This window comes from Octodon degus, unplaced genomic scaffold (genome assembly GCF_000260255.1).
Source record: "Octodon degus isolate 3935 unplaced genomic scaffold, OctDeg1.0 scaffold00064, whole genome shotgun sequence".
In the NCBI taxonomy this organism is placed as follows: Eukaryota; Metazoa; Chordata; class Mammalia; order Rodentia; family Octodontidae; genus Octodon; species Octodon degus.
This window is the reverse complement of record NW_004524640.1, coordinates 939,081-950,995: the sequence shown is the minus strand read 5'-3', so window position 1 is coordinate 950,995 and position 11,915 is coordinate 939,081. Positions and strand designations below refer to the sequence as shown.

At 40.1% G+C, this 11,915-nt stretch overlaps 1 protein-coding gene across 1 annotated transcript in view; it reads right to left on the bottom strand.

Moving 5' to 3' along the window:
- The window catches only part of Pde3a (phosphodiesterase 3A), a 353,121-nt gene that overhangs the window by 39,488 nt on the left and 301,718 nt on the right, over positions 1–11,915 (bottom strand). Inside the window, exons 6-7 of the mRNA XM_023718933.1 lie at positions 5,650–5,869; positions 930–1,015 (exon numbers count right to left, since the gene is read on the bottom strand). Of these exons, the coding sequence (XP_023574701.1) occupies positions 930–1,015; positions 5,650–5,869 (306 nt within the window). The remainder of the gene's footprint in view (positions 1–929; positions 1,016–5,649; positions 5,870–11,915) is intronic.

Sequence of the window (11,915 nt, the reverse complement as noted above, 5' to 3'; positions counted from 1 at the left end):
ACCATTCTACAGGGAAAGAACTAAGGTTGAGGGCAACAGAGATTACAGGTCAGCGGCTGCGGAACATAAGTAGGGCCTGGCTGCGCTGCCCTTCATTAGAACTTTTCATCCTCCCATCTCAAAGGAAAACTGATGCACGTTCGCAGCGATACGAGCAGGGTCACTGCTTAGGGTCTGTGATAGCAAGTTCTAATGATGACACCAAAATGCGCACTCTCTGGTACAGCGAGCAGCAAAACGCGAAACATTTCCATAAAGCTCTACGTACTATAAAAACAGCCTTTCATTTATTTTTATATTAATTTTATTGAGAAAGAAATAGCAATGAGACAGTTTCAAGACAGGTTAGTAGGACAGTTACAATAATTAATATATTGCATATTTTTGTCTTCCCAGTAGTCATAGCACAAGATGCAGACATGATATCTTGTTCCAACACTATTAGTTCAGAAGTTTCTTCTCATTGAACTAAGAGAAAGTAGCTGTATATCTATGCCATTTTCTATGTGCATATATATGTTTTTTTCATTACAAAATGGTCCTCCATTTATATCCCCCCCAAACTTTTTTTTTTACTTTTGCCAGAGATGGATATTCCATTGCCATTCAAATATTGTAGGTGCATGAATTTAGCAAAGTAATCCAATATAGTCCAGTAGTCCGTAATGGTAATGGGTTATCCACAGGGAGCCTTTCATTTATTAAAAAAGGATACACTTCTAAGCAGATGTATAGGAATTTTGGGCACCTTTATACCAAAACTACACTATGATTAAATCTATATAGTAGAGTTATAGATAATTTTAATTACTTTTTCTTAGCTTTCTCCAAATCAGGAATACATGTTACCTTTCAGATCATGAAGAACAAAACAAGCCAAAATAATTTTCATTCTGAACATCAGAAATCCAACACAACTCCTTCATTACCTGTCCTGCTAGATGTCCGGGTGGCCTCACCACTTTTCTCCAGGGGTCCATCAGTAGGAGTCCCTTGGGAATAGGGTCTGCCACAGCTGGGGAATATCAGAAAATCCGTAAGTATAGCCTTTCCAAAATATCCTAGGCATACACGATATAAAGATACATTAAAAAAGACCACCATAATAAATGCTCCTGGAATCTACTATCTCTCTCATGGAAAGATCTGTTTTGTTTTGTACATACATGCTCATGAGAGATCAGTAGGATGATGAATAACGAATTAGAAACTTTGTTTCACTCTCATTCACATCTTCCACAGTCTCAGCCATACAGAAGTGAAATTGCTGGCAACATCTTGTTATCTTATTTTTAAATTTTATTTATTTATTTATTTTATATGTAGTACAGGGTCTTACTAAGTAGATTGGACTCATAGTGATCCTCCTAAATGCTCAGATTACAGATGTGTGCCACCATGCCTAGTCTCAATAGCTAACTCAGCGCGCCCCAGAGTTGGGGTCGGGGCTGGCACAGCAGGCCTGGGGATCAAGCCCCTAGCCCCTCTGTCTACCTAAACAGGTACTTTAATCCACTGAGCTATCTGGCTGGCCTTCCATCTTGTTATTTTAGACCATAGTTGAGGGGTACGTGTCACCTTACGTGTAGCATGCTGGGACCGGCTCCTGGTAGTAATCTTGGAAGCAGTGAGACATATTTGATCAAAAACGTTTTTTCTCATGGAAATTTCCTGTGGGTGTCCTTAGAAGTCTCATTATCTGTTTTATTTCTTTAAGACATTTATATCCTGATACATTTTTAAGAAAAGACAGTATATGGTGAAACAGAATAATAGGATAGTAATGAGTAAATGTATGACTCACTGGACACAGCACTGGTTGACCACAAAGAAAGGCCAACTAGGTGTGGAAAATAGCAACAAACACTGATGGTTCTTTTTTTTTTTTTTTGTTGCTTGAATGCCTTCAGGGCACTTTTGGCCAGCGGGAGAGGTGTGAGGTTCGACCTCCAGCAACCTGAGGCTGACAGCTTTGTGGAAGCAGCCACTTAAAGGCCTGAGCTAGGGCCAGGCCCTGATGGTTCTTAAAGGTGAACAGTGTCTCACAACTGAGGGAGGGAGGATGAAAAATATTTTTCCCCCAAACCTTGACTGTTTTGTAAGTCAAAAAGTAACCCCAAGATGGCTTAGCAAAGTTCCAAAGTATTGTCTCTCCTTTTATCTTGTTTAGACATGCCATGATTAGGATTTTATTCTGCATTGTGTTGCTGGGGTTTTCCCTGCCTATTATTACTAAGGGTCTCAGAGGAGTTTTCATCTGTTTGTTATTTAACTACAAATTACTCACTCTCAAAAGGGGGAGAAGAGTGATATTTTACTGTTAGTATCTTAAGTGGCTCAATTTTTGAACTTAATTGTACTTGTATGTGCAGCAGAGAAAAGATTTCCCAGCTAGACATGTTCATGCTAAGGAAATTTCCACCATTGCATGTGAGCAGAAAAGCACCGCGCATAAATTATTTGTACTGATAAAGTCCTAGCATTTTGCCTTAGGGACTGAAAAGAAAATGACAGGAGGGCCGGCCAAATAGCTCAGCAGACTACAGCAGCTGCAAGCAGGCTGAGAGGCCAGGGGTTTGATCCCCTGGCCTGCCTTGCCACCCCCCTCACCCCAGGGAGAGCTGAGACCTCAATTGAGACTGGGTGTGGTGGTGTGCACCTGTAATCCCAGCTCTTGGGAGGCTGTAAACAGGCGGATCACTATGAGTCCAATCTAGTAGTGAGACCTTGAACACCCTGTACACCCTTACCTAAAATACAATAAAAGAAGAAAAAAAGGAAAAGAAAAGAAAAAGAAAATGACAGCAAACACAACAAAGAAGTACATGCAACTGAGAGAAGTAGTGTGGAAGTTTGAAGATTTTTAAATTGCAAGATAATACCTAAAATGAATGTTTAAATTAGTGGTTCATATTGACCAACTCCTGTTCCAAAATAAAGAGCTTGTTGCATAGACATTCCAGCAGCCAAGAGGCTGACATTCAATGCCAAACCGTTCAAGTTCAGCAGGGGAAACCACAATAATTAGTCGTGTGTTTCTGGAGCGCTCTGTGCCTACATGGGTGGCTGGGTTGAAGGGAATAATAAAACCTGGTTTGAATTATAGATTTATAAAGCCCAAACAAATAAAACACACACTACTGGATTTATAAACATTACTGAAAAAGCAGACAGTGAAATCTCCTTGTTTTTCTCTGAAACCTCTTTTATAAAAATCTCATTACATTCTTCCTGCTAAGAACACACACACACACACACACACACACACACACACACACACGCTATGTGAATGATAGGTCTTTTCTGAGTGCCTCCTTTCTTTAGGCAGCTTATTTCCCACTGAATTTGGCATGTAGATGGGGAGAGCTTCCCAGCAAAGCTGGAAGCAGATGTCCTTGAAGCCCTGGGTGTCATGTCCTACCTCAGGGTGCACATTACAGGATGGGGCTTCTTCTCTGTGTCCTGCCCCACACTTGACCTAAGGGGGATTGTAGAGTGTCCGTATAAAGAAACTGAGAGTGTGGTCAAATGAATTCAGAAAACACTAGAAGGAAACAAACGTCAAGGGTTGATGTCTTAGCAAGACTTCTTGGGACTGTTAATAAAATAATACACGTTGTGGGTCACTACAAAGGAAATACAGTCTGTATCGAAGACATTTTACTATAGAAGGTGCATTTGGGGGAGGGATTAATATGCCATGGACAGCGGTTTATTTATTTAAAAAACAGACATAAGGATCAGAGATGAGTTCAACAGTAGGGTATTTGCCTAGTGCCAGTGACAGCCTTGGCATCTATCCCAGCAACACACATGCACACACACACACACACACACACACACACACACACACACGATATGCAAAGAGCGGCCAATTTTTGGATGACAGAATATTTGTTTTCACTCTTGCCCTGGCCAAATAAGAATACTCATTGTCCATTTTTAAATATTTCTAAAGAGAAAAAAAGTAACAGTGAAGATCAACAAGTAAATGACTTTAAATGAGTGTTACACAGTTGGGGGCTGGAGTGCTCCCCAAAGGCCCATAGGTGAAAGCCTGGGTGGCCAGCTTAGATGCTGTCAGAAGGTGCGGCTCCTGGGAAGGAGTGAAATCATTGGGGTTGCTCCCTCATGGGGGTAGTGAGAAGCTGACCCCAGCCCTCTCTTTCTCTTCTTATAGCCACCCTAAAGCGAGCAGTTTGCTCCACCACACAGCACCCACCATGATGTGCTGTCCCCTCACAGGACCAAACCAGTGAGGACAGTCAACCACGAGCTGAAGTGTCTGTCATCATGAGCAGGAACAAACCTTTATTCTTCCTAGTTGGCTTGTTTCAAGTGCTCTGTGATAGTGAGGGAAAGCTTACAAAGGTTTATCAACAAAGTATGAGGCAATGGAATGCGTGAAGTTTAATATCGGTCGCTAGTTCATAGCACTGAATAGAATAGTAAAATCTAGGTCTACAAACCGAGATTTGGTATTAGCCAAACAATACGCTACTACTGTATTCAAGTCGTAGTCCTCATTGACCTTAGAAAAGAACCATTCTTTTGAAGGCACACGCCTTATTATACTCACAACACTCAACTATTTTGCACTCAAAAAGTATTTAATGCTTCAATATCAATTATCTACAATGAAGCTATTATTGATGAATAATAAAATACACTAATCAGGAAGAGGAAATGCTTTTTTATTATGGCAACATTGCAAAATAATTACTTCAGTCATGTTAAGCTCTTTTCTTATCTCTGTAATGAACATTTTGTAATTCTGTTTTTAATGTGATAGAATAGCTCACCCCGTTAGGACTTTGGCAACTCTTAGAGAAGAACTAAGTATCATTTTGTAAATGAATGTCCATGAATCTTTGGTAGGCAGAGATGGAATATTATGATTTCTTTCTAAATCTACCCCAAAGCCTCATGCACTTTTAGATTGGTTTTCATTGGAAGCAGCTGAATCTAGAGTGTGTGATTGACTCAGAGTGCAATGCTGGAGTTAAGGGTTCTTGGATTAAGGCTGGGTTACTGCTGGATTAGTCCATGGATTGGATTGGCACTGCCCTAATTTCCAGCAGTCTGGAAAAAATAAAAAGGACAGAAAGAGTTGTTTTTTTTTTTTTAAAAAAAAAAAGAATAGCTCACCCAGAGCTGAATTACATTCAAAGAACTGTTCAAGTCAAGCAACAAGTAGCATCTATTTTTGTACATTTTCAAGGTGTTAAAATGAGAAAGGCAAACTTTAGGTGAATATTCTTCAAATCAGTTTGCAATACTCCCTGGAGAACAAGTAAAAGAACATTCTAACAAAATGTCATATCAGATTACTTGATATAATTTTTAAAGTATATATTCTATACATTCCACACTGGCAAAGGGAAAAGATGTACAACTATTGATTTTGCCTCATCTCTAAAGATTAGCATTATGGACCACATGGAGTATGAGCTTTCCATTAATAGAATGCCACTGAAAAATTCTTCTGCTATCAGAGCCTGTCTGATAGAAATCATATTAACCTATGCTTTCTCATTAATTACTTTGGCAAACATACACCAAGCTGTGTGGATGGGTAATGGGTGCTCCAGTGGGGAAAATTATTATCAGCCTTATTATTAAACTCCAGTTAACAATGCAAATCCTTACCTGCTACATAGAACCGGTGGATCCAGGATTGGAGGGGACAGGTCGGGGGCACTTTGAGTATAGGTTAAAGTCCTGTGAGAACTTGGACCATGTTTGGCAGTTGTCTCAGTAGATTCTGGAAACTGCACTGTAGGAATTTTGCTGACAGGGCTGCTGGCAGGAGTCCCTTGGAGAGGGGAGGAGCAGGGTGATTGAAGAGGTGAAATTTTAGCAAGGGCACCTGGGAAAGAGAGTTATAAAGTCACTAAACAAAAGTCTGTGAAAATGTATACATGCAACCCTGTACACTTCACCTCTAGTCAGTAAACTCAAAAACAACTCTGTGGACAATAAGGCAGGCCACCGAGCTGGTCTCCCCCACATGCCACCATCTGGTGGCAGGGTGTGTGGTTGGGGTGTCTCTGCAGCATGGAATTCAAGTAATGAATCATCATGAAAAATCGGTAACCATGTTGGCAGCGCCCATGAAAGACTTGGTGTCCTGGAGTAACTTCAGGACAGAAGGATATTATTTTCTCCTCCCATTTTTGTTTCTTGTCATTTTGACTTGAAAATAACAGCTGAAATTTTCTCATGTCTGCCTCCTCTTAGGCTGGGATGTTTTTAGCGGGGACAAGATTTTTCTGTTGTTTTCAACATTAAGCGGTATCTAGAACACAGCGTGGTAAGCATCCAACACTTCAAATATGCAAATAAAGAAGATAATTTTTTTTGAGAGGCAATTAACCTTAATAACCAATTCCATTTTCGATTTTCAGTGAAACTAGACTTTTCCATATGCAATAGCACTTTGGTCAAAATCAATTTTGAAGAAAACATTGAAGAATGTAACATGATCCACCCGATACGAGACATTAGACCTAAAGATCTAATTTCAAATGTAAGTATTTGTACCAGACTGCCCAAGATCACTCTACATTACATAGACAGTGGCTTCATTCCCAAAGCACTTGGGTTAGATGCAAGGATGGTATCTTTTGCAGTTACTCTCCTGAACCTGGAGAACACCATCTATGAGCATAACTGGAAAAAGAAAAACAAAAACAAATACACAACTTCTAAACATACTACCTGCTTACTGTTTTCATGATTTATGGCTGAGCATTACTCTAGAGCAAATAAATTGAATCCATTCAGCCATTCTCAATATCTCGCCACTTGGGAAATTTACAGCTAGGACTGCACACCCCAGAATGACATGTATGGTGACCAGGCGGCTGGCGTACAGGGAGGTTGCCTTAAGCACCAGTTCCCTCAAACGTTTGAGTTTTCACACCCACAAGGTCTGCCGCTCTCCTGAAGGAGGATTCAACTTGCTGAAGGCTTTTCATATTTTTCTCTTTATATGTCTTATTGGCATTGTTATTTCTTTTGTTTGGTTTCAAAAGATGAAAATCTCATTCTTCCTTTGCTTAAATATGGACAGCAGCCTCCCTCCAAGTCTTTTGCTTAACATTTCTTTTGTTGAATCCTCATCAACAGATCAACCCGCTGCTTTATACTTAACAAAAGAAACTGTTTAGACTCAAAGAACTCAAGGATCCTTGCCAGGGACACAGGACTAATAAGTGGGAGAGCATGGAATAAGCTCATCTGTTCTTAGCATAAAATATTAGTAGCCACACTTCTCTCAAGAGAAGTGCCCAAGGCAGAAGAAAAATCCATGATCAATTAGGCAACATTTGTATTGCTCATTACGTCTGATGGTTTTTATTCTGATTTCTATTTGGACAAAAAAAGATTGAGCTATTTTACTCAAGATACTGACAGATCTTCATGTGACTTAATCTGAGCCAAAAGAAAATTAAGTTCACTGCATTTTAAACTCAAGAGTCTCTCAACCAATGCAACAATGTGTGTGGCAAGTGGCATACAAATGTGCTATGAAGAAATTCATGGCTGTAAATTATTTCATTTGCAAGCTGCAAAGTAAACTCAATTTTAATACTATCTCCAGCACTTTATGGCTGGATTTTTTCCTTATAAATTTATAAAATCAAGAAATTATATTTTACCAAGCTTTAAGCTTCTCTGTTTTCTTCGCTATACAGCACTGTCATGCATTCACAAGTATGATTATGCATCTGTGGATGCTTTGGCGTAAAAAAAGGTTGGACATGGCTGGTCCAATTTAGAACAGTTTGGACAAGCAGATACTTGATACGCTCTTATAAAAGTTGTATAGCACTTAGGATCTAAATCCTGGTATGGCAAGTTACCAAAGTATTGCAAGAGGACAAGTCATAGTGATTTATTCCTTTAACAAATATTTATAGTGTGTGGTATTGCGGAGATGCAGTCAGTAATGGGCTAAACAGCATCCCTGTACTCATGGAGTTCCCATTCCTTTGGCGGGGACAAAAATGGCAAAATTAATGGATAAGAGGAAAGGAAAGAAAAGTCATACCATTTCCCGTGATGCAAAGGAAAATAATGAAAAACGTAGAGGATAGAGTGCTTTGTGCTCAGTCTAGAAAGGACTCCCTGAGGGGTAAAATTTGAACCGACTGGTGAAATGAAAGCCATCTTTTGTGCAGAAAACATGTTATAGAAATAGGTCTTACCCTGGGTGGTCAGAGGACCTGAGGCTATCGCTTATCACATGGAAAAGAGAGGGCAGGCAAGGTGGAGTTCTGGAACCAAGTTTCAATTGCTCTGTCTAAATGTGAAACTCCAAGTAGGTATCACTCTGAGCAACTGCTTAATTACTCTGGTGGCAAACTTATGAGTTTGAGGACAGTTTTCAACTTTTTTAAAAAACAGAACTACAATATATCTCAAAATCCAAGGCAACATTTCTCCTTTGGTGCAATGTACTTTCTGAAAGTAATTTATGAGAACAGAGATTGTTTTCATTGCTAATTTTTAGTAGCTGCCAGCTGATAGACTCGGAGACATGTAATTCACTCTTAAATACACACTTTAAAAGCCACACAAACCTTAAGGTTCTTGGAATTCAGGGATTAACTAAGTTTAAACCAATAAGCAGACTTTAAGACTCCTGGGATGAAATCTGAAATAAACTTGTAACACAAAAAGAGCACTTTGCTTTTATAATACTTCAGTGCACATATTATGAACTCTTTTAACAGGTCTTGGCAACAACCATGGGAAACAGCAATTTTTTTAAAGGAGATAATGCATAAATTCAAAATTAAAACATATACAAAGGCTAAAGAAAGCCACCGGAAGTAGATACCTATTTCCATGCGGTAGTCTTCATATCAATGGACAGATAAATGCAGATATAGGTTGAGTAATCTCTATCCAATATGTTTGGGACCAGATATATTTTAGATTTCAGAGTTTCTGAATTTTGACATATTTTAATAGAATTTATTAGTTGTACATCTCTAATCTGAAACTTTGAGATCCAATTGCTCAGATGGGAATTTTCCAATTAGGGAGGTTCAATTTATAATCACCAAATATTTCTTCTTTCTTGAAAAGAGTAACTGAGTTTCCACATAGGAAGCAGATTATCTGGGGTGGAGGGGGCCTTTCTTGCAAGTCTTTAAAAACAGATTTTCTAAGATACTATAAGTGTAATCACTTACAAAGTTAGAAGGATGACTATTACGGTTTTGCAAAGTTTCATCCAATTTTATATCATTCACTATTTACACAGAAGACTGAAGGGTCAGATAAGCAAACACTCTCAAATATATCTGTCTTCATTTTATATTTGAGGAATTTTAAGATACTCCAGGAAAAAGACAAAGCTCGTAAAACATACAGCTTCAAATATCTCACACTGTTGTACAGTAAAATCCTGAAAACTAAAACAAATACATCTTAAAGTCTAAAATAAAAACTCCTTTGATACACTGAGCCTTTAATAGTCTGATCCTGAGAACATAAGAAAATATGTGTCAAGAATTTGGGGTAATCAAAGAAGATAAGCAGTATTGCAAGGGAATTCTTTAAGTAAATCCATCTATTTTCTTCTATAAAACTAAGTTTCATTTTAATTGAATAAGAAAAAACTCAGCTCATCTGATAACTACACATCCCTTTTCTGTGCCCACAAGAAAACAGTAAGCCCTAACACTTTTTCCAAAACAAAAAATGCATCTACAAAAAACAAAGAAAGTAAAATTACAGAACCATAATTAAAACTCATTTCAAATTTTCTATAGGAAAAACTCAGCCCAGTTTACAGGTGCAGAGGTGTCCATATTCCTTATGATAGGCAGCTCAAATTTACAAGAATCCATGCAAAGGACAACTGTAGACTCACCATGGATTAGAGGAATTTGCAAAGCAGGATGAAGTGTGGTAGCTTCCCATTGTCAGTGACACATTCCCGGAGAAGCAAGATTGAAAATGCAAATTATATTTAAATCTCCTGCTTCTAGGCTTTACTCAGGTACTCCAATGTTATTTCACCCATTTATTTTACATTAGTAACTGAATCATAATTGTGTGTGTTGCAGCTATTTAAAATTAAAGCTGATTGATCGAGTTTAGAGGACACGGTGTTTACTTGATCTCTGCAAAGCACAGTTAGTCCCCTCTGAAACATGCCATTTATCTCTGTTTGCCTGCTGTATGCTCAGTGCCTGCTTTCTCCCTATCACACTGTACAATTCTCCTCCTCCTCACCCCCTTCGAACCTCTCTGGACTCTACTGGCTCACACTCTACCCCGTTGGGGACTTTCCCAGCCTCGCTCCACATAGCTGTTTGAATAGCAGATGCTGGCATCGTGAGTCACATCAAACATAGTGCATCACCTCCTTCCCTAACTCAGTACCATCAAAGCGGGGAAACAGGCATTTCAAAACAGAAGGACCCCTCCAACCAGGAAGAGCTGAAATGGAATTTCAGCTCTCTAACTCTGGGTAGAAGTTTTTCTACCTTTTTGCACACTTCCAGAGATTTGTATAATTGAATTCAGCTTGCTTGGGATATGGGTTATTTTATAAACATTTAGCTCTTCAGTGACAGCAGTTTGAAAATACCACAAAGCAAAGGCCCCTTTTAAGATAATCACTATGGACACATCAGTGCTCTTGATGGAAATATGAAGGGAGCTTTTGCTTCATCTGTGGTTTAACTCCCAGGACCAGTCTTTGGGGTGTTACACATGGGGATTCTTTTCTTTGTGTGCTCTGCCCTTTGTTTTGAATGCAAGCTCACCTCCATGGAGTAGGATAAGAATAAAGGGCTACTCTGTCATTTGATCAGTTATTCACTGTGTTGGCCCTAATCACCATTATGAGTTTCTTGACTTTACTATGTTGGGCTGTTTAATAGTTTTCATTTTGCTATCTCATAGTTTTTATTTTAATGTCTAACAGATCAAACCAAGAGAAGAAAGAAAAACAACCCAAGTCCTTCTATCACTTTATATTCACCCAAGAACAGCACTCTAAAATTCCAATTAAAAATTATGTCAGGAGTCCTAGCCCAGGCCCGGTAAGTGTGTGGGAGAACTTCCGGCTACCCTGCGCCAGCGGGACCCACTCGTCCCAGCACAGGCGCAGCATGGGTGAGACCCTCTTCTACCCCCTTGAGACGCCCCCCAACACTCCGCAGCACCTCCCCTACCCCACCTGCTGAGTAGCAATTTCTGCCGTGTTCTGGGAACCCCCAGACCCAGTCCTAGCCCAGGCCTGGTGAGTGTATGGGAGAGCTTCCAGCTACCCTGCACCAATGGGACCTACTGGTCCCAGCCCAGGTGCAGAGAGGGTGACACCAACTTTCACCCTCTTGGGAGGGCCCCATCACTGCGTAGTAAACCCCCCACAGCCTGCCCACAGAGTAGGAATTTCTGTCGTGTTCTGGAAACCCTGATATCAAGTCCTAGTCCAGGCCTGGTGAGTGTGTGGGAGAGCTGCCTTTACCCCTACTCCACCTTGTCCCTTCCAGACTCAGCCCAGGCCTGGCATATAGGCAGGGGTGAAACCCTTCAGCTTCAATCCCTGCAGAAAGTGTACGAAACCCAGCTAGTCCAGGAGCAGAACATCTTGCCGGAGGGGCACAACAGGTTCATCCCCAAGAGCAGCAATAGGAAGGAAGCGAGCACAGACCCAGAACCAAGCCAGGTACAGCTGGAAAAATCCAAACCTTGTAGAGGTACACATGGACTTCAGTAGGTGCTAAGGCTATAACTACAACAAAGATCTACAACAAAGGTCAGAAGACAGTGCTACAGAAAATGATAACAAGAGGGAGCCAAATGCAATCTCAGAACTGAAGCCCACCCATAACAAGTGCAGAGAACACTAACACAGAACAAATTGGGAATCACACAGCTGAAAG